The 23,461-nt window shown below is 49.0% G+C and overlaps 1 protein-coding gene across 1 annotated transcript in view; it reads left to right on the top strand.

Moving 5' to 3' along the window:
• The window catches only part of xpc (xeroderma pigmentosum, complementation group C), a 41,471-nt gene extending 19,994 nt beyond the window's left edge, over window positions 1-21,477 (top strand). The window contains exons 9-16 of the mRNA XM_072473090.1: window positions 567-1,568; window positions 4,445-4,605; window positions 6,548-6,629; window positions 11,427-11,561; window positions 15,020-15,189; window positions 16,663-16,756; window positions 17,730-17,819; window positions 19,663-21,477. Of these exons, the coding sequence (XP_072329191.1) occupies window positions 567-1,568; window positions 4,445-4,605; window positions 6,548-6,629; window positions 11,427-11,561; window positions 15,020-15,189; window positions 16,663-16,756; window positions 17,730-17,819; window positions 19,663-19,866 (1,938 nt within the window). The 3' untranslated portion in view covers window positions 19,867-21,477. The remainder of the gene's footprint in view (window positions 1-566; window positions 1,569-4,444; window positions 4,606-6,547; window positions 6,630-11,426; window positions 11,562-15,019; window positions 15,190-16,662; window positions 16,757-17,729; window positions 17,820-19,662) is intronic.
• Window positions 21,478-23,461: the final 1,984 nt, after the last annotated feature.

Here is a 23,461-nt window from a genome sequence, read left to right on the forward strand (position 1 = left end):
AAAACCAGAAACAGGTGGAGCGGGAAACAGTGATCGTTTCAGCTGAGTGACTTTTCATCAGAACTGGGAAAGGCTGGAGGGGAGATAGTGACATTGCAGTAATATAGCTGCATGAGGGATAAGCAGGAATCGGGCAAAGAGAAGGTGTGAGAATGTGACCGCGAAAAGGGTCTGGGACACCGCTGCTCCTTCTAATGTCTACGTGCACATTTTAAAGGGAGCCTTGCTTGTTTGGTTCCTGAGTGGCCCATTCCTACTGTGTCCACGCACACAGGAGGCCCAGAGAGAACTCTGGGGGACACCCCGTCGATGTGGACCACACACTGGTGGTGTACCGATGGGGAACGCACCCTCCACACCAGCCTGCATCTCCCCAGATGTCTCTGCTGTAGCCGTCCTCCATCACCGACATAGTCCCAGAGAAAACAGGAGAGAAAAAAAGGTTTAAAGTTGTTGAAGTCGATTTGTGCCCATGATGGGTCTTGACCCCACGGGCTTTCGAGGTGTGAAATGTGCATCTGAACTTGGCCCCAGCTCTGAAACTGGCTTTTTGTTTTCTTTTGAAGAACCCGAGGGGCAGCAAATCCACTGATCATCTTCAGCAAACCCGGAATCCAGCGCTGGACGCAAAACCTGAGCCTGCGTCCCAGAGTGGAGCCAAAGGTGACATGGAGGCTATCCTGGAGGGAGGACACCGTGGTTCAATGAAGACTCTAACTGCAGGGGAAGAGGAGCCACAGCCGGTACCCAAAAGGAAGCAGGCTGAACATGTGAATAGAAGAGGATATGATAGAGGAAGACATAAAAAAGTTGAAGGAGCTTCTGCTGAATCTGGTTTTGAGGATGAAGAGTGTCTGGTATCCAAAAGACCTGGATCCCCGAGGCCGAAGAACGATCGGCGACGGAGAGTAGCTTCGAAAGTTTCTTATAAGGAGGACACTGAGGACGATGATGACAGCGATTCTGACTTCGAAGTCCTTGATGGTTCGGGTTCCAGCAATTACTCGGATGGAGATAATAGGAGTGCCTCTTGGAGCAAGAGAGTCTTATCACAAACAAATACTCCCCGAGGAAGACAGACTGACCAAGAAAAGAACAAGGGCATAATCTTCAGCACACCAAAGAGCGAGAAGGACAGTGAGGATGATGACTTTGAAAGCGATCCAGGGAAAATCAATCCCAGGAAGAGAAGGTCCTCAAAATGCAACAAGACCAAAGCCAACACCAGAGGTGAAAGAACGAGTTTGGTTAGCGAGGTGTCTCCGAATTCGAAGGGTTCAGACCAGTGGATTGAGGTTTACGCAGAGGCAGAGAAGAAATGGGTCGCAGTCGACTGCGTTCGCAACACTTTGAACCACCCGGAACTCTGTGCCAAACACGCTTCCAAACCGCTCTCCTACATCATCAGTTTTGACAATGAGAGTTGTGTGCGAGACGTCACCCAGAGGTATGACGTGGCTTGGATGACCAAAACGAGGAAACAACGCATTGACCCCGGATGGTGGGATAAAACTCTGGCAGTGTACAAAAGCGACTGTACAGAACGTCAGAAAGAGGAAGACCTGGAGGTAGGTGGCATTTACTTTGGACCAGTGTATGCTGAGAGGCCACCCTGATATGCCAGTGGCAAAACACTTGCTTTGGATGTCTTTTTAAATGCTGTTCTGTGCTGTTGATATTAGTTTACTTACAACAGCACCTCGGCAAGTGGAGGTCAGACTTGCATGGATGCCACTTGCATGACCTTCCTATTTCCAGTTGCTTAGATCCAGGCGAGACAGGAAGCAATATACAAAACTGTTCAAACATGAACACCAACTTACACCAAAAGAGCTGCCAGGTTTTCTGAAGCAGGAACTTCTGGCACAGATTTGAGGGGCTGAATGTCCTCCTGTATTTTACTCATGATTCTGTGATGATTTCAATCAGGTACAGTCCTCATTTCACCTTACATCCAGGAGAAGACCCTTTACAGCAGTAAAGGTCGGCAGTAAAAGTGGTTAGCATTGTTGTTTCACAGCTCCAGGGTCCCAGGTTCGATTCCGGCTTGGGTCACTGTCTGTACGGAGTCAGCACATCCCCCCCGTGTCTGCGTGGGTTTCCTCCGGGTGCTCCGGTTTCCTCCCACAGTCCAGAGATGTGCAGGTTAGGTGGATTGGCTATGCTAAATTGCCCCTTAGTGTCCAAAAAGGTTAGGTGGGGTTACTGGGTTACAGGGATAGGGTGGAGGCGTGGGCTTAAGTAGGGTGCTCTTTCCAAGGGCCGGTGCAGACTCGAGAGGCTGAATGGCCTCCAATGTAAATTCTGTGAATAATTCTATGAAATATGACGATTCCAGGCAGATCATCTCTCACCCCTATCCAAACCAAACTTATGGGAACTGCTAAATTATAAAGCATCAAGGTCCATCTATTCCACCTTGCACCATCTCAGTGGTCCCATTCGAACATAGCACCTTCATTCAAGCAAGGAGGGAGACAGGAAGCAGGGAACAAGAGGCCCGTTACTCTAACATCTGTCACAGGGAACTTGCTAAACCCTATTATTAAGGCAGTTCTAGCAGGATATTTATAAAATCATAATGGGATCAGGCAGAGTCAATATGGCTATGTGAAATGAAAATCGTATTTCACTAATTCTTAGTTATTGAAGAAGTACAGGCAAGGTGGATGAAGGATGACTTGTAGATGTACTGTACTTACATTTCCAGAAGGCATTTGATAAGGTGCCACATCAAAGGTTACTATACAAGATAAGAGCTCATTGTGTAGAGGGGGGAGGGTGGAGACATATTAACATGGATAAAGGATTGGTTAGCTAACAAAGTAGAGAGTAAGGATAAATTGATCTGTCTCAGGTTGGCAACTAACTAGTGGAGTGCCACAGGGAACAGTGCTGGGGCCTCAACTATTTACAGGCTGCATCCATGATATAGATGAAAGGACTGTATGGTTGCTAAATTTGCTGATGACACAAGATAGGTTGGAAAGTAAATTATCGAGAGGAAGACGAGAGTCTACAAAGGGCTGTAGGCAGGTTAAGTGATGGGCAGAAATTTGGCAGATATATAACATGGGGAAAATGTGAACTTGTTCAATTTGTTAGGAAGATTAGAAAAGCAATATACCATTTAAATGGAGAGGTTCTGAACTCTTGAGGTACAGAGGGATCTGGGTGTCCTGGTACATGAATCACAAAAGGTTAGCCTGCAGGTACAGCAAGGGATTAGGAAGGCAGTGGAATGTTGCTGTTTAGTACAAGAGAAATGCAATATATTCCATCCAATATCTACAAGTCAGGAGTGTGATGGAATACTCTCCACTTGCCTGGATGGGTGCAGCTCCAACAACACTCCAGAAGCTCGACACCATCCAGGACAAAGCAGCCAGTTTGATTGCTCCCCATTCCACAAACATTCCCTCCCCCACCGACACACAGTGGCAGCCGTGTGTACCATCTACAAGATGCACTGTAGTAACTCACCAAGGTTCCTTCAATGGCACCTTCCAGAACCCATGACAACTATCATCTCGAAGGACAAGAGCAGCAGATACCTGGGAACCCACCACCTGGAGGTTCCTCGGCAAGTCACCCACCACCTTGACTTGGAAATATCTTGCCGTTCCTTCACTGTCACTGGGTCAAAATCCTGAAACTCCCTCCCTAACAGCACAGTGGGTGTACCTACACCTCAGGGATTGCTGCGGTTCAAGAACATAGAACATAGTGTAGAAGGAGGCCATTCGGCCCATCGAGTCTGAACCGACCCACTTAACCCTCACTTCCACTCTGTCCCCGTAACCCAATAACCCCTCCTAACCTTTTTGGTCACTAAGGGCAATTTATCATGGCCAATCCACCTAACCTGCACGTCTTTAGATTGTGGGAGGAAACCGGAGCACCCGGAGGAAACCCACGCAGACACGGGGAGAACGTGCAGACTCCACACAGACAGTGGCCCATCAGGGAATCGAACCTGGGACCCTGGAGCTGTGAAGCCACAGTGCTATCCACTTGTGCTACCGTTCTGCCCCCAGAAGGCAGCTCACCACCACCTTTATCAAGAGCAATAAGGGATGGGCGATACATACTGGTCCTGTCAGCGATGACCGCATTCCGTGAAAGAAAGTAACAGACCAGGAATTTAGACCAGTTTAAGCATTCTCCCTTTGTGTGATTCTGAAACTGGGGGCCATAATTTAAACTAACCACTAATAAATCCAACTGGGAATTCAGGAGAAACAGAGAGTGTGGAGAATATGGAAGTGGCTGAGTAGTAGAGATTTAAGGGGGAAGTTGGATAAACATGAATAGAAGGTCAGGGCACGATGAAGTAAAGTGGAAGGAGGTCCAGGCACAGCATAAACACTGACATGGGCCAGTCGGGTTGCATGGCCTGTTTCTGTGCTCTGATATATTGTAGTCTTTCTCTCGTATTTCACAGTTGCAATCCAAGTTGCTCGATCGACCATTGCCCACTTCTGTGGCCGAGTATAAAAACCACCCTCTCTATGTACTGAAGAGACATCTGTTGAAGTACGAGACCCTGCATCCTCCGACAGCGACTATCCTGGGACACTGCAGAACAGAGGCCGTCTATTCAAGGTAAGGACGTTTGCCAGCTGACCCGATCAAGTCCCCTCAGGATCTTCAATGTTTCAATAAGATCACCTCTCACTCTTCTAACCTCCTGTTGCTATGGCCCAACCTGTTCGACTTTTCTTCATAAGATACGCCCTTCATCTCAAAACTAGTGAAATTCACACCTCATCTCATTGTCTCTCGTGACGGTGTAGACCCTTGCCGGTAGAGCGTTGTTGCTCTCTGATAGTTCACCCAAACAACTGCTCTTCTTGCATGAGCCTCGTCACTTCATGCTGACAGGCTTTGCAACACTTTAGGCATCACAGCTAACCCCTTTCTGTTTTCATCAACACATACTCACTTCACTCACACACACACAAACTATCTCTGTCGCCCTCTCTCTCTTGTCTGTCTCTGTTTCTCCCTTCAACTCTTTCTCCATCTCTATCTCTTTCTCTAATTCTCTCCCTTCTGTCTGTTATATCTCATTTGATTCTGCCTCTCTCTCTCTCTCTCTCACTTACGAATCCTATCCCTTAGTCTCTGTCTGTGTCTATCTGTGTCTCCAATCCTCTTTGTTTCTCTCTTTGTTTCACTCTGTTTCTCTCTCCCTGTCTCTTAGAACCATCAAACCACTACTGTGCTGTAGGAGGCCATTCAACCCATCGAGTCTGCACCGACCCTCTGAAAGAGCATCCTACGTAGGCCCTAACCCCACCTAACCTCCACATCTTTGGACTGTGGGAGGAAACCCACACAGACCTGGGGAGAAAATGCAAACTCCACACAGACAGTGACCCAAGGCCGGAATTGAACCTGGACCTCTGGTGTTGTGAGGCAGCAGTGCTAACCATTGTGCCACCGTGCAGTCTCTTCATGCTGAGGTGATTGGATACAAGCCAAGAACCAATGGCTGATTTTTTTTTTTCTCTTCCCTAATCTTGCCCTGGTGCATCTAACTCCGAGGAGAAGCCTGGGACCCCTCTGGTCTAACAGTTCTCCCCATCCAATACCGGGCAGTAAGTTTGTTAGCCAAGCCGCCCTGTGACTTTTTTTCAATCACTATTTCAGCTGAACTATTGTTTGTTGATTTATGTGGTTGGCAACAATACGCAGCCACAGAGGTGGCACAGTGGTTAGCACTGCTGCCTCCCAGCGATCCGGGTTCAATACGCACAGTCACAGAGGTGGCACAGTGGTTACTACTGCTGCCTCCCAGCTCCAGCGATCCGGGTTCAATACGCACAGTCACAGAGGTGGCACAGTGGGTACTACTGCTCCCTCCCAGCGCCAGCGATCCGGGTTCAATACGCACAGTCACAGAGGTGGCACAGTGGGTACTACTGCTCCCTCCCAGCGCCAGCGATCCGGGTTCAATACGCACAGTCACAGAGGTGGCACAGTGGTTAGCACTGCTGCCTCCCAGCGCCAGCGATCCGGGTTCAATATGCACAGTCACAGAGGTGGCCCAGTGGTTAGCACTGCTCCCTCCCAGCGCCAGCGATCCGGGTTCAATACGCACAGTCACAGAGGTGGCACAGTGGTTAGCACTGCTGCCTCACAGCGCCAGCGATCCGGGTTCAATACGCAGTCACAGAGGTGGCACAGTGGTTAGCACTGCTGCCTCCCAGCGCCAGCGATCCGGGTTCGATTCCGGCCTGAGTGACTGTGCAGAGTCTGCACGTTCTCCCCGGGTCTGCGTGGGTTTCCTTCGGGTGCTCTGGTTTCCTCCCGCAGTCCAAAGATGTGCAGGTTAGGTGGATTGACCATGATCAATGTGCTGAGTTATGGGAATAGGGCGGGGGAGTGGTCCTACGTAGAGTGCTCTTCCAGAGGGCTGGTGCAGACCTGATGGCCCAAATCCGCCTCCTTCTGCAATGTAGGAATTCTCTGTGCACAAGTGTCATACAAACATACACAAACACACTTTTATCTTCTCACCCATTGCTGCTTAATATTGCAGAGAGTGCGTACACACACTTCATTCCAAGGACACATGGATGAAGGAAGCCCGTGTGGTGAGAGATGGAGAGGTTCCCTGTAAGGTACTGTAGTTCTCAGTTCTCTCGCTTTAACCCCTGTATGATTGTACTCAGCAACCCAAGCAGCTTGTTTTATAAGTGCTCCTCATGGCCTTTCCCTGTTAAGTAATGAGTTAAGCGTTAAGTAATGCATTAAGAGACATTGCAATTAGTTGTCTCATTTATGTTAAGTATCCATTAATTGACACTGATATGTAAAGGGGCTTCAGGTGGCTTCTGTCAGGTGATGTGTTGTAGTTTTGTGCAGAGGTTGTGGAAGTGAAATAAATGGTGTTTGGTGAAAAGGAACAGGACTTCTCACTCTTCACACAACGGTAACTAAAACGTATAACAATGGTAGCAGAGGATGGTTGCTGTGCAAATGTGAAGGTTTGAAAGATACAACCTTTCCTGATCAAACCAAGGAGTGAGTGAGAAGGGGGAAAAAAAAGATACATGGCTGAACCGAGGATAAAGATGGCTGGATAAGACTATCCTCCCTTATTTTCTGAAATGGAATCGTACGACCAATGGAGAAGTGCAGTAGTTATGTGGACTAAGGTAACTGCTTTGGGAAAGAGAAAACAAGGTATGGCATTGGCTCTTTCTCTACCATATGGCAGTAAAATCCGAAACAAAGTTCTTTCTGAGCTGGAATTGGAAGAGTTAGCCTCTGAAGAAGGTCTGGGGACTCTATTACATTATATGGATAAGATTTACAAAAAAGATGACTTGTTAAGTGCGTATGAAGCAAGGTCGGAATTTGATAAGTTCCGGAAAATAGAGGAATTCTCCATGGAAGACTATATAATGGAATTTGGCAGACTATATAAAAGGCTGCAGAAACACAACCTGGAATTTCCACAGTCTATGTTGGCCTTTAAATTACTTGACTGTGCTAGAGTGAGCAACATGGATAGGCTCCTGGTTTTAACAGGAGTTCAGTTTACGGATGAGGATACCTTATTCGATCAGATGACAAAAGCTTTAAAGTAGTTTCTGGGGAAACATTCGATTCCGATGGCTCTGATGACTCAAATAGGTCAGCCTGCTATAAAGCAGAATATGGAAGATACATTACTAACAGGATGGTGAAATTGTACAGCTACGAACAGGGCTCAAGACTATAGAAGGAGATCGAGACAAGGAAATTATGAAGACAGAAACCCAGTTAGAACCTACTATAGGAAGATGAACCCCAGAAATGCACGGGGCATGCAACTGTCCAAAACGTTATGATAGAGTGTTTGAAGTGACACATGACATGGAAGAGTCAGAAGAGGAAAAAGATAGTGTTCAGAGAGAAGACATTGTCCTACTAACAAGCAGTTTTACGCCGGTAATGAGGGTGTTGGTTGCAGAATCCTTCAATTGTGCTGTATTGGACAGTGGCTGCACATCTACTGTGTGTGGAATTAACTGGTTAAAATGTTACCTGGACTCTGAATGCTGAAAATCGTAACAAGGTTAAGGAATTTGAAAGTTCCACAAGTTTCAGGTTTGGGGATGATAATACTCTGAAGTCGCTGAAAAGAGTGGTGATCCCTTGCCGGAGTGAATCATTTCATTAGCACGGATGTTGTATCAAGTGAGATACCTTTGCTTCTGAGCAGACCGTCGATGAAGAAAGCACACATGAAACTGGATATGGAACAGGATAAGGCAACAGTTTTTGGAAAGACGGCGGACTTACAATTTACACAGTCGGGACACTATTGTATTTCATTACTGACGAATAATATTTCAAGTAGAGTGGTTAAGGATGTGTTAATGGCAGTTGAAAATGGAACTTTCGCTGATAAGCTTGTTGTATTAAAACTGCATAGGCACTTTGCACATCCGTCTCCTCGGAGGCTGAAAAATTTATTGAAGGATGCAGGGGTAAGGGATGAAGACGACACTGAACTGATAGAACAGGTTAGTGATTGCTGTGAAGTTTGTAGGAAGTACCGAAGGACACCAGCACGACCGATAGTGACCCTACCTATGGCCAGGGATTTTAACAATGTTGTGGCTGTGGACCTTAAGATCTGGGATAAGGCCATTTTTCCGAAAGGACAACTACCAAAAGTTGGTACAAAGGTGACATGCTTGCTTGAAGGGCCTAGTCAATGGAAGGATGCAACTGTTATTAGAGCAGGGAAGGCCACTGTAAAGTATAAACATTGGTTGAATGTACAGCATTCAGGGGAGGGAGTTAAGACAATGGGTTGGGAACACAAAGTTCAAAAATGGAGGGCACAGAAACGCAGTGCCAGTTCAGATAGTACATCGGATGGTGAACAGGTCCGCAGGAAAAGGTCGAGAATTTTGAAAGGACATCCCACAGCAGATAGGAAAGATCAAGCAGTAGCAGTATAGAACAAGTTACCAGGCGGGAGAGGGGACGTAGTTTATCAAGGTCTCCGAACATGAGTAAGACTAAGAATACTAATAGGAGTAGAAGCCCACATGCACGTGAGATTTTGGTGGCTTCCAATAAATTATATGAAAAGTTAGCAAAGATGCTAAACAGCAAGGACTGCATAGTTGGAGTGAATTTGGGGTATACACGGAAGTACCGGATAGGGGACAAAGAACTCTATCCCACAGATGGATTTGCACGGAAAAGGTTCTTCCGGATGGAATTTATAAGGCAAAGGCCAGGCTTGTGGCAAGGGGATTTGAAGAAAACTTAGAAGATCAGGATTTAAGGGTAGATTCACCTACAGCAGGAAAGGTTATTTTAAAGATCTTCCTGGCTCTATTAGCCACAAAGGCATGGGAATGCAAATCTATAGATATAAAAGCTGCCTTTTTGCAGGGGCATCAGCTCCAGAGAGACATTTTTCTCCGTCCTCCTAAAGAAGCAGCTAACACAGAAGGGGTATTCTGGAAGTTGAACAAATGTGTATATGGATTAAATGATGCATCTAGAGTCTGGTATTTTTTGGTAAGGTCAGTTTTGTTAAAGTTAGGCTGTTGCCAGTTGTAAGCAGATCCTGCAATGTTTTACTGGCACTATAAAGGAAATCTTTCTGGCATTTTTATGATGCATGTCGATGATTGTTTGTGGGGTGGGACATGGCTGATATTTTTCTCATCCCCATTCTCCTGCCTTCTCCCCATAAACCCGATCCCCTTATTAATCAAGAACCTATCCATCTCTGTCTTAAAGACACTAAGTGATTTGGCCTCCCACAGCCTTCTGCGGCAAAGAGTTCCACAGATTCACCACCCTCTGAAGAAATTCCTCCTCATCTCTGTTTTAAGGGATCGTCCCTTTAGTCTTAGATGGTGTCCTCTGCTTCTAGTTTTTCCTACCAGTGGTGAAGGTGAAAATATTCACGAATAGACCTTTGAGTGAGTAAAGAAGCAATTTATAAATTTTCAGAGCTCTGGGAGAAAAGGCCTTTGACCCCCACGGTCTGTGCAGCACCTTTTCTCGCCTGAGCTGAGGTCGCACTGGGTTAATATACAGAAGGAAAGCGGAATTAGTTTGTATTCGCATATACCCAATCAATTCTGTTCGCGTCACAATTCATAACATGCTTCTTCAATGCCATAAATGGCTACGAGTTAGCTCCTATAGCCTCTAATTGGCAGTTTGCCTTACCCGATCAATTCATTACATAGATAACGGTTACATAAAGTCACGGGGTCAATAGTGCAGCCACGTTGAGACATGTCCTTCATCATTCCTTGCTAGTTCCTTAATTTGGGGCCCTTTTGTCAGTCACAAGTAGCTGAGAATACAAACATTGGGCAAAGGTTGCCAACGGCTCATTGTCTCTCCGGATGCATCAGGTTGTGGATCACTTGTTTTGCACAAAGCTTCACTACTTCAGCAGCTGACACTGATAATAACATGGGGTCAAGAACACTGACAGAATCCATTTTATATCAGGCGGCATCCATTTTGTATCTTCAGTAGTCCGTTCGGAATTCTACCTCTTCAGTGGAAACATCCTCTCCACATTCACTCTATCCAGGCCTCGCTGTATCATGTCAGTTTCAATAAGATCCCCCCCCATCCTTCTAAACTCCAACGAGTACAGACCCAGAGTCCTCAAACGTTCCTCATATGACCAACTCTTCATTCCAGGGATCATTCTTGTGAACCTCCTCTGGACCCTTTCCAAGCCCAGCTCATCCTTCCTTAGATACGGGGCCCAAAACTGCTCACAGTACTCCAAATGAGGTCTGTCCAGAGCCTTATACAGCCTTAGAAGTACATTCCTGGTCTTGTATTCTAGCCCTCTTGACATGAATGCTAACATTGCATTTGCCTTCTTAACTGCCGACTGAACCTGCACATTAACCTTAAGAGAATCGTGAACAAGGACTCCCAAGTCCCTTTGTGTTTCTGCTTTCCGAAGCATTTCCCCATTTAGAAAATAGTCTATGCCTAAATTCCTCCTTCCAAAGTGCATAACCTCACACTTTTCCACATTATATTTCATTTGCCACTTCATTGCCTGCTCTCCTAGCCTGTCCAAGTCCTTCTGCAGCCCCCTTGCTTCCTCAATACTACCTGTCCCTCTATAGATCTTTGTATCATCTCCTCCTCCTCTTTCTCCTCCTCCTCCTCTTTCTCCTTCTCCTCTTTCTCCTTCTCCTCCTTCTCCTTCTCCTCCCATTCTACTTGCTCCTTAATACTTCTACCTTTGATCAAGATTCTAGTCACCGTTCCTGACACCTCCTTTTGTGTCTGTGTTTGTTCAGAGGTAAGCACTTTGGGGATTTTTACAATGTTCAAAGCTCCATATAAATGTAAATTGTTGTTGTTGTGGGGCGAACAGCAGCTAAAACACACTATATTTTTCTCCCTTCTTTTGCCAGATGGTGAGAAGCCAATCTAACCGAGCACGGCAAGCGCGACAGGCCCGTTTGGAAGATCAGGATAAGGCTGACCTGGGTCTGTATGGACGCTGGCAGACAGAAACCTATTCCCCTCCGAGCGCCGTCAACGGGAAGGTGTGGATACCATTCAGATGTGTTTTGGACAGGAGGAGGAGTTGGGATTTGTATCCCTGATTTCATACATCCCAGAGTGGCCATTTAGCCTCAAGCTAGTTCGACTGTTCAATGCATTCACCTCTGATCTGAGCCTCAACTCCATCCATGTGTCGGGGATCCGTAACCATCAACATCCTGATCAACATCAACAGAACCTTGGGTTGCGTGTCTGGTCTGAGAGATGGTCATTCTGACAGTGCGGCACTCCCTCAGTACTGACCCTCTGACAGTGCAGCACTCCCTCAGTACTGACCCTCTGACAGTGCCGCACTCCCTCAGTACTGACCCTCTGACAGTGCGGCACTCCCTCAGTACTGACCCGCTGACAGTGCAGCACTCCCCAGCACTGTCCCTCTCACAGTGCGGCACTCCCTCAGTACTGACCCTCTGACAGTGCAGCAGTCCCTCAGTACTGACCCTCGGACAGTGCGGCACTCCCTCAGCACTGACCCTCTGACAGTGCAGCACTCCCCAGCACTGACCCTCTGACAGTGCAGCACTCCCCAGCACTGACCCTCTGACAGTGTGGCACTCCCCAGCGCTGACCCTCTGACAGTGCGGCACTCCCTCAGTACTGACCCTCTGACAGTGCGGCACTCCCTCAGTACTGACCCTCTGACAGTGCAGCTCTACCTCAGTACTGACCCTCTGACAGTGCTGCACTCCCTCAGTACTGACCCTCTGACAGTGCGGCATTACCTCAATACTGACCCTCTGACAGTGCGGCACTCCCTCAGTACTGACCCTCAGACAGTGCTGCACTCCCTCAGTACTGACCCTCGGACAGTGCAATACTCCCTCACTACTGACCCTCTGACAATGCAGCTCTCCCTCAGTACTGACCCTCTGACAGTGCAGCACTCCCGCAGTACTGACCCTCTGACAGTGCAGCACTCCCGCAGTACTGACCCTCTGACAGTGCGGCACTCCCTCAGTACTGACCCTATGACAGTGCTGCACCTCCTCAGTACTGACCCTCGGACAGTGCAGCGTTCCCTCAATACTGACCCTCTGACTGTGCAGCACTCCCTCAGTACTGACCCTCTGACAGTGCTGCACTCCCTCAGAACTGACCCTCTGACAGTGCAGCACCCCCTCAGTACTGACCCTCTGACAGTGCGGTACTCCCTCTGTACTGACCCTCTGACAGTGCTGCACTCCCTCAGTACTGACCCTCTGACAGTGCTGCACTCCCTCAGTACTGACCCTCTGACAGTGCTGCACTCCCTCAGTACTGATCCTCTGACAGTGCTGCACTCCCTCAGTACTGACCCTCTGACAGTGCGGCGCTCCCTCAGTACTGACCCTCTGGCAGTGCTGCACTCCCTCAGCGCTGACCCTCTGACAGTGCGGCGCTCCCTCAGTACTGACCCTCTGACAGTGCGGCGCTCCCTCGGTACTGACCCACTGACAGTGCTGCACTCCCTCAGTACTGACCCTCTGACCGTGCAGCACTCCCTCAGTACTGACCCTCTGACAGTGCTGCACTCCCTCAGTACTGACCCTCTGACAGTGCTGCACTCCCTCAGTACTGACCCTTTGACAGTGCTGCACTCCCTCAGTACTGATCCTCTGACAGTGCTGCACTCCCTCAGTACTGACCCTGTGAAAGTGCGGCGCTCCCTCAGTACTGACCCTCTGGCAGTGCTGCACTTCCTCAGCGCTGACCCTCTGACAGTGCGGCGCTCCCTCAGTACTGACCCTCTGACAGTGCGGCGCTCCCTCAGTACTGACCCTCTGACAGTGCTGCACTCCCTCAGTACTGACCCTCTGACCGTGCAGCACTCCCTCAGTACTGACCATCTGGCAGTGCAGCACTCCCTCAGTACTGACCCTCTGACAGTGCTGCACTCCCTCAATACTGACCCTCTGACAGTGCGGCACTCCTTCAGTACTGACCCTCTGACAGTGCAGCATTCCCTCAGTACTGACCCTCTGACAGTGTGGCACTCCCTCAGTACTGACCCTCTGACAGTGCAGCACTCCCTCAGTACTGACCCTCTGACAGTGCGGCATTACCTCAATACTGACCCTCTGACAGTGCGGCACTCCCTCAGTACTGACCCTCAGACAGTGCTGCACTCCCTCACTACTGACCCTCGGACAGTGCAATACTCCCTCACTACTGACCCTCTGACAATGCAGCTCTCCCTCAGTACTGACCCTCTGACAGTGCAGCACTCCCGCAGTACTGACCCTCTGACAGTGCGGCACTCCCTCAGTACTGACCCTATGACAGTGCTGCACCTCCTCAGTACTGACCCTCGGACAGTGCAGCGTTCCCTCAGTACTGACCCTCTGACTGTGCAGCACTCCCTCAGTACTGACCCTCTGACAGTGCTGCACTCCCTCAGAACTGACCCTCTGGCATTACGGTACTCCCTCAGTACTGACCCTCTGACAATGCTGCACTCCCTCAGTACTGACCCTCTGACAGTGCTGCACTCCCTCAGTACTGACCCTCGAACAGTGCTGCACTCCCTCAGTACTCATCCTCTGACAGTGCTGCACTCCCTCAGTACTGACCCTCTGACAGTGCGGCGCTCCCTCAGTACTGACCCTCTGGCAGTGCTGCACTCCCGCAGCGCTGACCCTCTGACAGTGCGGCGCTCCCTCAGTACTGACCCTCTGACAGTGCGGCGCTCCCTCAGTACTGACCCTCTGACAGTGCTGCACTCCCTCAGTACTGACCCTCTGACCGTGCAGCACTCCCTCAGTACTGACCCTCTGACAGTGCGGCGCTCCCTCAGTACTGACCCTCTGACAGTGCTGCACTCCCTCAGTACTGACCCTCTGACCGTGCAGCACTCCCTCAGTACTGACCCTCTGGCAGTGCAGCACTCCCTCAGTACTGACCCTCTGACAGTGCTGCACTCCCTCAATACTGACCCTCTGACAGTGCGGCACTCCCTCAGTACTGATCCTCTGACAGTGCTGCACTCCCTCAGTACTGACCCTCTGACCGTGCAGCACTCCCTCAGTACTGACCCTCTGACAGTGCGGCGCTCCCTCAGTACTGACCCTCTGACAGTGCTGCACTCCCTCAGTACTGACCCTCTGACCGTGCAGCACTCCCTCAGTACTGACCCTCTGGCAGTGCAGCACTCCCTCAGTACTGACCCTCTGACAGTGCTGCACTCCCTCAATACTGACCCTCTGACAGTGCGGCACTCCCTCAGTACTGATCCTCTGACAGTGCGGCACGCCCTCAGTACAGCACAGGGAGTAGTGTCATCCTAGATTCTGCGCTCATGTTCTCCGGAGTGGGGCCTGAACCTACGACCATCTGTCTCTTAGTTGGCACACCTTTGCGGGTGGAGTCGAGGGGCAATGTTGCGCGGGGTGAAAAGCTTTGTTAAAAAAGGCTTTGGTTAAATGGAGCGGGTGATTCTCACTTCATTCCTGTCATCTTTAAGGTCCCCCGGAATGATTTTGGAAACGTCTATCTCTTCAAACCCTGTATGCTTCCCGTGGGCTGCAAGCACCTGAGGGTGTCCAACATCAACCGAGTGGCTCGGAAACTGAACATTGACTGTGCAGCAGCCGTGATAGGATTTGACTTCCACTCGGGACATTCGCACCCCATGTAGGTGGTATATTGCCATTCGCTAGCACAACAACATCTACAAACTTACTGTGAAACCGTCCATAGTCCTGTCACCTTCTTCAGCCTCACAGCCCTCCGAAACCTCTGCACCCCTCCAACATCCTTCATTTCCTTCACTCCATGACTGCTTCCTGGAGCCAAAGCTCTGGAATTCTCCCCCTCCTGCCTGCCCCCAAGCCCCTCCACCTCTCTCTCTCTTTCCTCCATTAAGGTGCTCCTCAAAAGCCACCTCTTTGCCTGAGCTTATGGTCACCTTACTTTAAGTGACTCAAGATTACACTTTGTCTGATTGCGCTAGTATGTCGCGACTTGGGATTATTGACACTATTTAGAAAACTAGAATAATAAAAGCTATTGATAATGTTATAAAACTGAGGTAAATCTCCCATCTATACACCAGGAGTGAGGAACAATTACCCACATTCCGTGTGACACTATGAATATAAGATCACCTCAAACAAATCCAATCGGGATTCAGGAGAAAATTCTTTATCCAGATCAGTAGAAGAAACATGTTGACTTGAAACGTCAGAAGCTCTGTTTCTCTCCGTAGACCAGAAACGTTTGCATTTCACGACAAATCAGAAGAGGTGTGTTAATTACCCGGCTCCTTGTCACAAGCGAAAGTCAGACATTTATGCCTTTACCTGCTCATCATTGATTGAACGGGGAAGCTGAATAAACACAAGGGAGAGAGGAATGAGGGAGATATCGACAGGCTGTGATGAAGGGGGGTGGGGTGGCTGCAGGATGGGGGGCGCAGGGGATTGGTGACAGGTGGCTCTTGTGCAGAGGAATGGCAGCACAGACCTGATGAGGTGACTGACCTGTTCCTGTGCTGTAGATTCTAATGTGTGCTGTGCAAATATCCGAAACGTTTGAAAGTGAGATGACCAGGAATGGGGAATCTAATTTAGAATCATAAAATTTACAGTACAGAAGGAGGCCATTCAGCCCATCAAGTCTGCAACTGCCCTTGAAAAGAGCACACGACTTATGCCCATGCCTCCACCCTATCCCCGTAACCCCACCTAACCTTTCTGGACACTAAGGGGCAAGTAATCATAGATTATCATGGAATTTACAGTGCAGAAGGAGGCCATTCGGCCCATCGAGTCTGCACCGGCTCTTGGAAAGAGCACCCTACCCAAGGTCAACACCTCCACCCTATCCCCATAACCCAGTAACCCCACCCAACACTAAGGGCAATTTATCATGGCCAATCCACCTAACCTGCACATCTTTGGACTGTGGGAGGAAACCGGAGCACCCGGAGGAAACCCACGCAGACGCGGGGAGAATGTGCCGACTCCGCACAGACAGTGACCCAAGCCGGGAATCGAACCTGGGACCCTGAAGCTGTGAGGCAGCAGTGCTAACCACTGTGCCACCCATGTCGTCTTGTACTCAAATTGTCTCCCTTTTCTCACCCCGACTCCTTTCCCCCACCAGAAATGACGGGTACGTTGTCTGTGAAGAGCATGTGGAGATTTTGCTGGCGGCCCGCGAGGAGGAAGAGGCAGAAATGGCGAGAAAAGAACAAAAGGTGAGTCATTTGGGAGTGAGCAGGGTGGGTGTGGTGGAGCTGCTGGTATTCCGGAGTTGGGGAATATGACGATGATCCTAGAATCACGAACAGTACAGAAGGCGCCATTCGTCCCTTTTGAGATTGCACCAACCCTCGGAAAGAGCACCCTGCCTACGCACACTCCTTCGCCCTGTCCCCATCACCCCAACTAACCTGCACATCCCCAAGGGCAATTTCTCACGGTCACTGCACCTAACCTGCACATCTTTGGTCTGAAGGAGGAAACCAGAGCACCCGGAGGAAACCCACGCAAACTTAGGGAGACAGTCACCCGGAATTGAACCTGGATCCCAGGTGCTGTGAGGCAGCAGTGCTAACCACTGTGCCAATGTGCTGCCTCTTGTGGGGTGGGTTGCAAGGGTCTGAAGTGAGATCAGTTCGGTAATCGGATATCCCATAACCAGTCTTGCAGGTCAGCGAATGTATAAAACAGTAATAACATTGATACATATGTACGGCTTTACTCTGTATCTAACCCCGTGCTGTCCCTGTCCTGGGTGTGTTTGATGAGGACAGTGTAGAGGGAGCTTTACTCTGTATCTAACCCCGTGCTGTACATGTCCTGGGAGTGTTTGATGGGGACAGTGTAGAGGGAGCTTTACTCTGTATCTAACCCCGTGCTGTACATGTCCTGGGAGTGTTTAATGGGGACAGTGTAGAGGGAGCTTTACTCTGTATCTAACCCCGTGCTCTACCTGTCCTGGGAGTGTTTGATGGGGACAGTGTCGAGGGTGCTTTACTCTGTATCTAACCCTGTGCTGTATCTATTCTGGAAATGCAATGTCCAATTGTTTTGTGATTTGGGGAGTGTGACTATTTGGTCTCCCGCACTGACATCTCACACTTTGTTGATTGAAACGTGCCAGAACAAGTAGTTATCACCTTTTAAACCTGTTATGACTGAAATCTGCGGCGTGATTTTGTTGTTTAGAAACGGGAGCAACGTGTAATGGGAAACTGGAAGTTGTTGGTGAAAGGACTTCTCATCAGGGAAAGGTTGAAGGCAAGATACGGCAGAAAGGTAATCACCGCAAACTATTTATCCTTCTTCCTGGACCACGGTCTGTCTAATCCGCTTTCTCCCATCCTGACTGTCCCATGATGCACCACAAATGCGGTTATTGATTAATCACACTGATCACTCTCTATCAATGAGTCAGACATGAGTTGAGGAAGACCCCCAGTGGGTGTGAATGTTGTGAAGAATAGGTGTGAAGCTCTGTTCTTCCTGAGCGCACTCCACCTACTGCACATCATTTCCGTGTTTTGGAATCCCTCCATGGCCTGTGTTCTCCCCAATCCTGACTCTCCTCCAGACCTGCAACCTCTGGGATTTCTGAGCTTTCTCATTCTGGCCGATTGGACATTCCTAATTTGAATTTCTCCACCATTGGCAGTCGATTACCCACATCCCTCTTATGGACTGACTTCATTAACACTACACCCTGTATGCTTCATCCGATGCTGGTGCTTATGTAGTTACATTGTATATGTTGTGTTGCCCTATTATGTATTTTCTTTTATTCCCTTTTCTTCCCATGTACTTAATGATCTGTTGAGCTGCTCGCAGAAAAATACTTTTCACTGTACCTCGGTACACGTGGCAATAAACAAATCCAATCCTAAACTCTCAAATTCCTCCCGTAAACGCCTGCATTTTACTTTCTACCTGCTCAGCAGAGTGCCCACACTCTGACTGAAATATTGCTTTTTCAGGTTGGTTTTGAATTTAACCTGATCAAGTCCCGGCTGCGTCCTCTTGAGTTTACTGTTCAGAGCGCGGGTTATCATTAATCAGCACGGATAATTGTTCTTAATTTGTCTCCTCTTCTGAAGTACATGAATTGCAGGAGTCCAGATCCAGGGTAACCAAGGGAGGGCTGCACTGTCAGAGGGTCAGTACTGAGGAAGCGCCGCACTGTCAGAGGGTCAGTACTGAGGGAGTGCTGCACTGTCAGAGGGTCAGTACTGAGGGAGTGCTGCACCGTCCGAGGGTCAGTACTGAGGGAGTACCGCACGGTCAGAGGGTCAGTACTGAGGGAGTGCTGCACTGTCAGAGGGTCAGTTCTGAGGGAGTGCTGCACTGTCAGAGGGTCAGTACTGAGGGAGTGCTGCACCGTCCGAGGGTCAGTACTGAGGGAGTACCGCACGGTCAGAGGGTCAGTACTGAGGGAGTGCTGCACTGTCAGAGGGTCAGTACTGAGGAAGTGCTGCACTGTCAGAGGGTCAGTACTGAGAGAGTGCTGCACTGTCAGAGGGTCAGTACTGAGGGAGTGCTGCACTGTCAGAGGGTCAGTACTGAGGGAGTGCTGCACTGTCAGAGGGTCAGTACTGAGGGAGTGCTGCACTGTCAGAGGGTCAGTACTGAGGGAGTGCTGCACTGTCAGAGGGTCAGTACTGAGGGAGTGCTGCACTGTCAGAGGGTCAGTACTGAGAGAGTGCCGCACTGTCAGAGAGTCAGTACTGAGGGAGTGCTGCATTGTCAGAGGGTCAGTACTGAGGGAGTGCTGCACTGTCAGAGGGTCAGTACTGAGGGAGTGCCGCACTGTCAGAGAGTCAGTACTGAGGGAGCGCTGCACTGTCAGAGGGTCAGTACTGAGGGAGTGCCGCACTGTCAGAAGGTCAGTACTGAGGGAGTGCCGCACTGTCAGAGGGTCAGTACTGAGGGAGTGCTGCACTGTCAGAGGGTCAGTACTGAGGGAGTGCTGCAATTTTTATTTGCATCTTCTCCAGTGGCTTGATATGTGCACAGTGCTCCAATGTGGACGAAGACTTGATGCATGTTTGACAGAACTTCAGACTCACTTCTTTATTTTATGCCCCTTGTTTTAAACCCTAACCGTTTACATCTTTTTGTACTTCAGGATGAAGCTGCCCTCCGCTCGAGTCAGGAGTTGGGAATGGGCTGTTCTCTGGTGCAGGAAGGCCGCAGTGATTCGGTCCCAGTCAGTGACCTAACCTCTTCATGGCCCTTGAACAGGCAGGAGGCGGGCCCGAAGGAGAAACTGAGGAGCCAGAGACAGACGAAAGGGCAAGAGAAGTACCTCTTCCCGTTCGAGAAGCTCTGATGTCGAGTGTCTGTCCTCGGTGCCGCTTGCGAGTGGAGCATTTCATGTCTCGCTTCGTAGCAATAGAATGGGGGTTGCCCATGCCAGCTTTTGAGGGGCAGATTGCCATGGTGACAGTCCATAGTTTAGTATATCACAGAATGCAGAACACGAGGTACTTGTGGTTGGTTATTTTGTCATAGTTAGACTGGTGACCCTCTTTCTCTTCATTGTTATGGAGTTGCTGAGTGCTTGGGCTCCCGGAGACGGAGCAGAGGTGGGGGCTGCTGGCAGAGGCTTCACCCCAACTACTCATGTTGCTGGCGTAGATCTCCCCCCTCGGGGATGAGGGGGGAAATTTACTCCCGGTCAACTGGCCCACTGTGTATACCCTGATCCCAAAGGAAAGCCATGAACCCCGAGTGGGAAAAACAAAATCCCAATTCTTCCTGGCAGGGAATTCCAAAATTTTACAGTCTTTTACAGATTCCCTGTCATTCCATCCAAATGTGCCTGGGAGGCATCGAGCTCTGTCTGTGAATGGGCTGGGGGGAGAGGCGAGCCTGGAAAACTCCCGAAGATTTTTGAATGAAGATTGGGTGCAGCTCACGTCTGACGGTAACCGTGTGCCTGGGCCAGTTTGTGGTTACACAAACCCTTTGTTTCAGAATGGCTGGACTGTGCTCACTGTACAGGGGGAGGGGGCGTGAACTCTGCTTCTGCGCATAACTTTACAGAGGGGTCATTGATAAATCCACCATTGTACAAAACAATCCCCAAGAGACCGCCAGCGAATCACCTCTGCAGAACAGGACCCGTGCGTACATGTGGTGCTGCGTTCGGTGGACAGAGTGCCAGAACGCTGAACTTTGCTGCTCTTCAGGCTGAAGAAAGATGTCTATGATGGAGAGGGTAATGCACGGAGAGTGGGAGAGAAGAGTTCGAAAACCCTAGAAAGAAAAATACAAGACAAAAACAAAGACAAGTATAATTTTGTCACTGGGATAAGTGGTGGCTTTTAGTGTCTCTCCACCCCATCGGTTGGATCACTGTCCAATGTGTCCACACATGTGACTGCTCCCTGAGGGTACTGATGCTGCTCGTGGTCGCAGAGCTCGGGCACCTCTGCCCGCTACCTGAACTTGGTAGACGATCCTGACTCTTGAGGTTTAGACTCTGCATGCAGGCTGACTATTCCACCACAGTGAGCTTCGCAACTGTCCCCGGACCTGTTCTCACCCAAAATCCACACCCTGAGAATTCCTGACAGGAATCACTGGATTATCAGAAGCTACAAAGTGATTTCCCCCCCCCACCCATTAGCCACATTCCTCCCCCAATTCCTCAAGTCGGCCCCAACCTTCACATGAAGAAGATTCAATAACCTGACACAGATTAGCGATGGAACCAGAGACACATCAAAAAGTTTATTTCTTATCTTGCAAGATCATGTTTTTTAATTCAAAGCCAATCTCCCGTCCCGCAGCCACCAGCTCCCCACCTGTAAAATTATCGTGACACTCTGGTACCTCGTCAAATATTACCAAATCCCGTTTGCGACCTGTGTATATTCTGTACTATTGTTTTTTTTTCTACTTTACGGAAAATAAAGTGTGTTGATTTGTAATAAAACTCATTCCTGTCCTTGCATCAAAGTAAAGGCAGCTACCTGGTTAACCTGAGAAAGGCGAAAGTTTGGGTGTGTCCAACACTGGTCGCTTGGCTCAATAATTACATTTGGTCAATTTCAATTAATAACTTTTAAATATCGGGATGCGGGTGTCGCTGGCTAGGCCGGCATTTATTGCCCATCCCCAATTGCCCTTGAGAAGGTGGGGGTGAGCTGCCTTCTTGAAACGCCGCAGTTCATAGGAATAACTGTCACATGGAAAGGCAGCGACAGTCAGCATGGATTTGTTAAAGGAAGGTCTTGCCTCACTAATCTGATTGAATTCTTTGAGCAAGTGACAAGAAGAGTTGATGAAGGTAGTGCAGTGGATGTGGTGTACGTTGCAAGGCATTTCGCAAGGTCTTAACATGGCAGATTGGTCAAGTAAGTGGAAGCCCGTGGGATACAGGGCGATGTGGCAAACTGGATAAAAAGTTGGCTTAGTAACAGGAAACAAGGGATAACGGTTGATGGCTGGCCTTGCAAATGGAAAGTTTTTTCAAGTGGTGTTCCACAGGGCTCGGTATTGGGATCCTGACTTTGTGTTAAATATTAACGATTTGGACGTGAACGTGGGGAGCACAACTGGGAAATTTGCAGACAACACAGATTGGGCGAGTGGTGGACAGTGTAGAGGATAGCTACAATCTCCAAAACGATATAGATGGGATGGTGGAGTGGGCGGTAAAGTGGCAGATGGAATTTAACACAAGAGAAGTGTGAGGTCGGCATTTGGGGAGGTCGAACATTTGTAGGGCGTACACAATAAATGGGAATATACTGAGGAGAGTAGATGAAGTGAGCAATCTGAGCTGACAGGTACACCGGTCTCTAACGTTTAGGTGGACAAAGTTGTAAAAGTATATGGAATGCTTCATTGGCAGAGATATAGAATATAAAAGTAAGGATCTAATGTTAGAATTGCATAAAACACTGGTGAGGCCACAACGGGAGTATTGTGTGCAGTTCTGGTCAGCACATTACAGGAAGGAGGGTATTGCTGTGGAGAGAGAGCAGAGGAGGTTTACAAGAATGTTGCCAGGGCTGGAAAAGTGTGGCTACGAGGAGAGATTGGATAGGTTGGGGTTAATTTCCTTCGAAAAAAAGGTTGAGGGGTGACTTAATTGAGGCGTACAAAGTTATGAGGAAGAGTTAGGGTGGACAGGATAAAATTGTTTCCCTTGGTGATGGCTGGCCTTGCAATTGGACTGGGTGCAGGAAGGTGAGTTCGAAAGGGCTTGGACTGGCATGGACTGGATGGGCCGAATGGCCTCCCGTGCTGTAACTTTTCTATGGTTCTATGTGGTGTAGACACACACAGAGTGCTGTCAGAGAGGGAGTTCCCGGACTTTGACCCAGTGACAGTAAAAGGATGACGAGTGACTTGGAGGTCATGAAGTTCCCATGCCCCTGCTCCTTTCCTCAAGATGGTTGAGATTGCAAATCTAGAAGGTGCTTTCGAAGGTGTCTTGGTGAGTTGCTGAAATGAATCTTCTGGATCATATTTGGGACTGTAAATAATTGAATCCAACCAAAAAAAGCATTTATGTTTAAGCAGACAGGGCTGAAGATGATATCAATGAGGGACCACCTGTGCAACACAGAGAAACAGCATTACGCACATTGTATGATGAGGTTGATCAACTTGGTTTGAATGCCCTGGAGTTTTGATCAGGGTAATTGAAACATTTATAAGGATGTGACAGACAGAATGTGAAGTAGCAGCGTAGAATCTAGGAGAGGAGGAGGAAGTGTAGTGGAACTATGGTGGGAGCATTATTCTGTATCCAACCCCGTGCTGCATCTGTCCTGGGAGTGTTTGATGGGGACAGTGTAGAGGGAGCTTTACTCTGTATCTAGCCCCATGCTGTACCTGTCCTAGGAGTGTTTGAGAGGGACAGTGTAGAGGGAGCTTTACTCTGTATCTAACCCCGTGCTGTATCTGTC

The sequence above is a fragment of the Scyliorhinus torazame genome, chromosome 13 (genome assembly GCF_047496885.1).
Source record: "Scyliorhinus torazame isolate Kashiwa2021f chromosome 13, sScyTor2.1, whole genome shotgun sequence".
Taxonomy (NCBI): domain Eukaryota; kingdom Metazoa; phylum Chordata; class Chondrichthyes; order Carcharhiniformes; family Scyliorhinidae; genus Scyliorhinus; species Scyliorhinus torazame.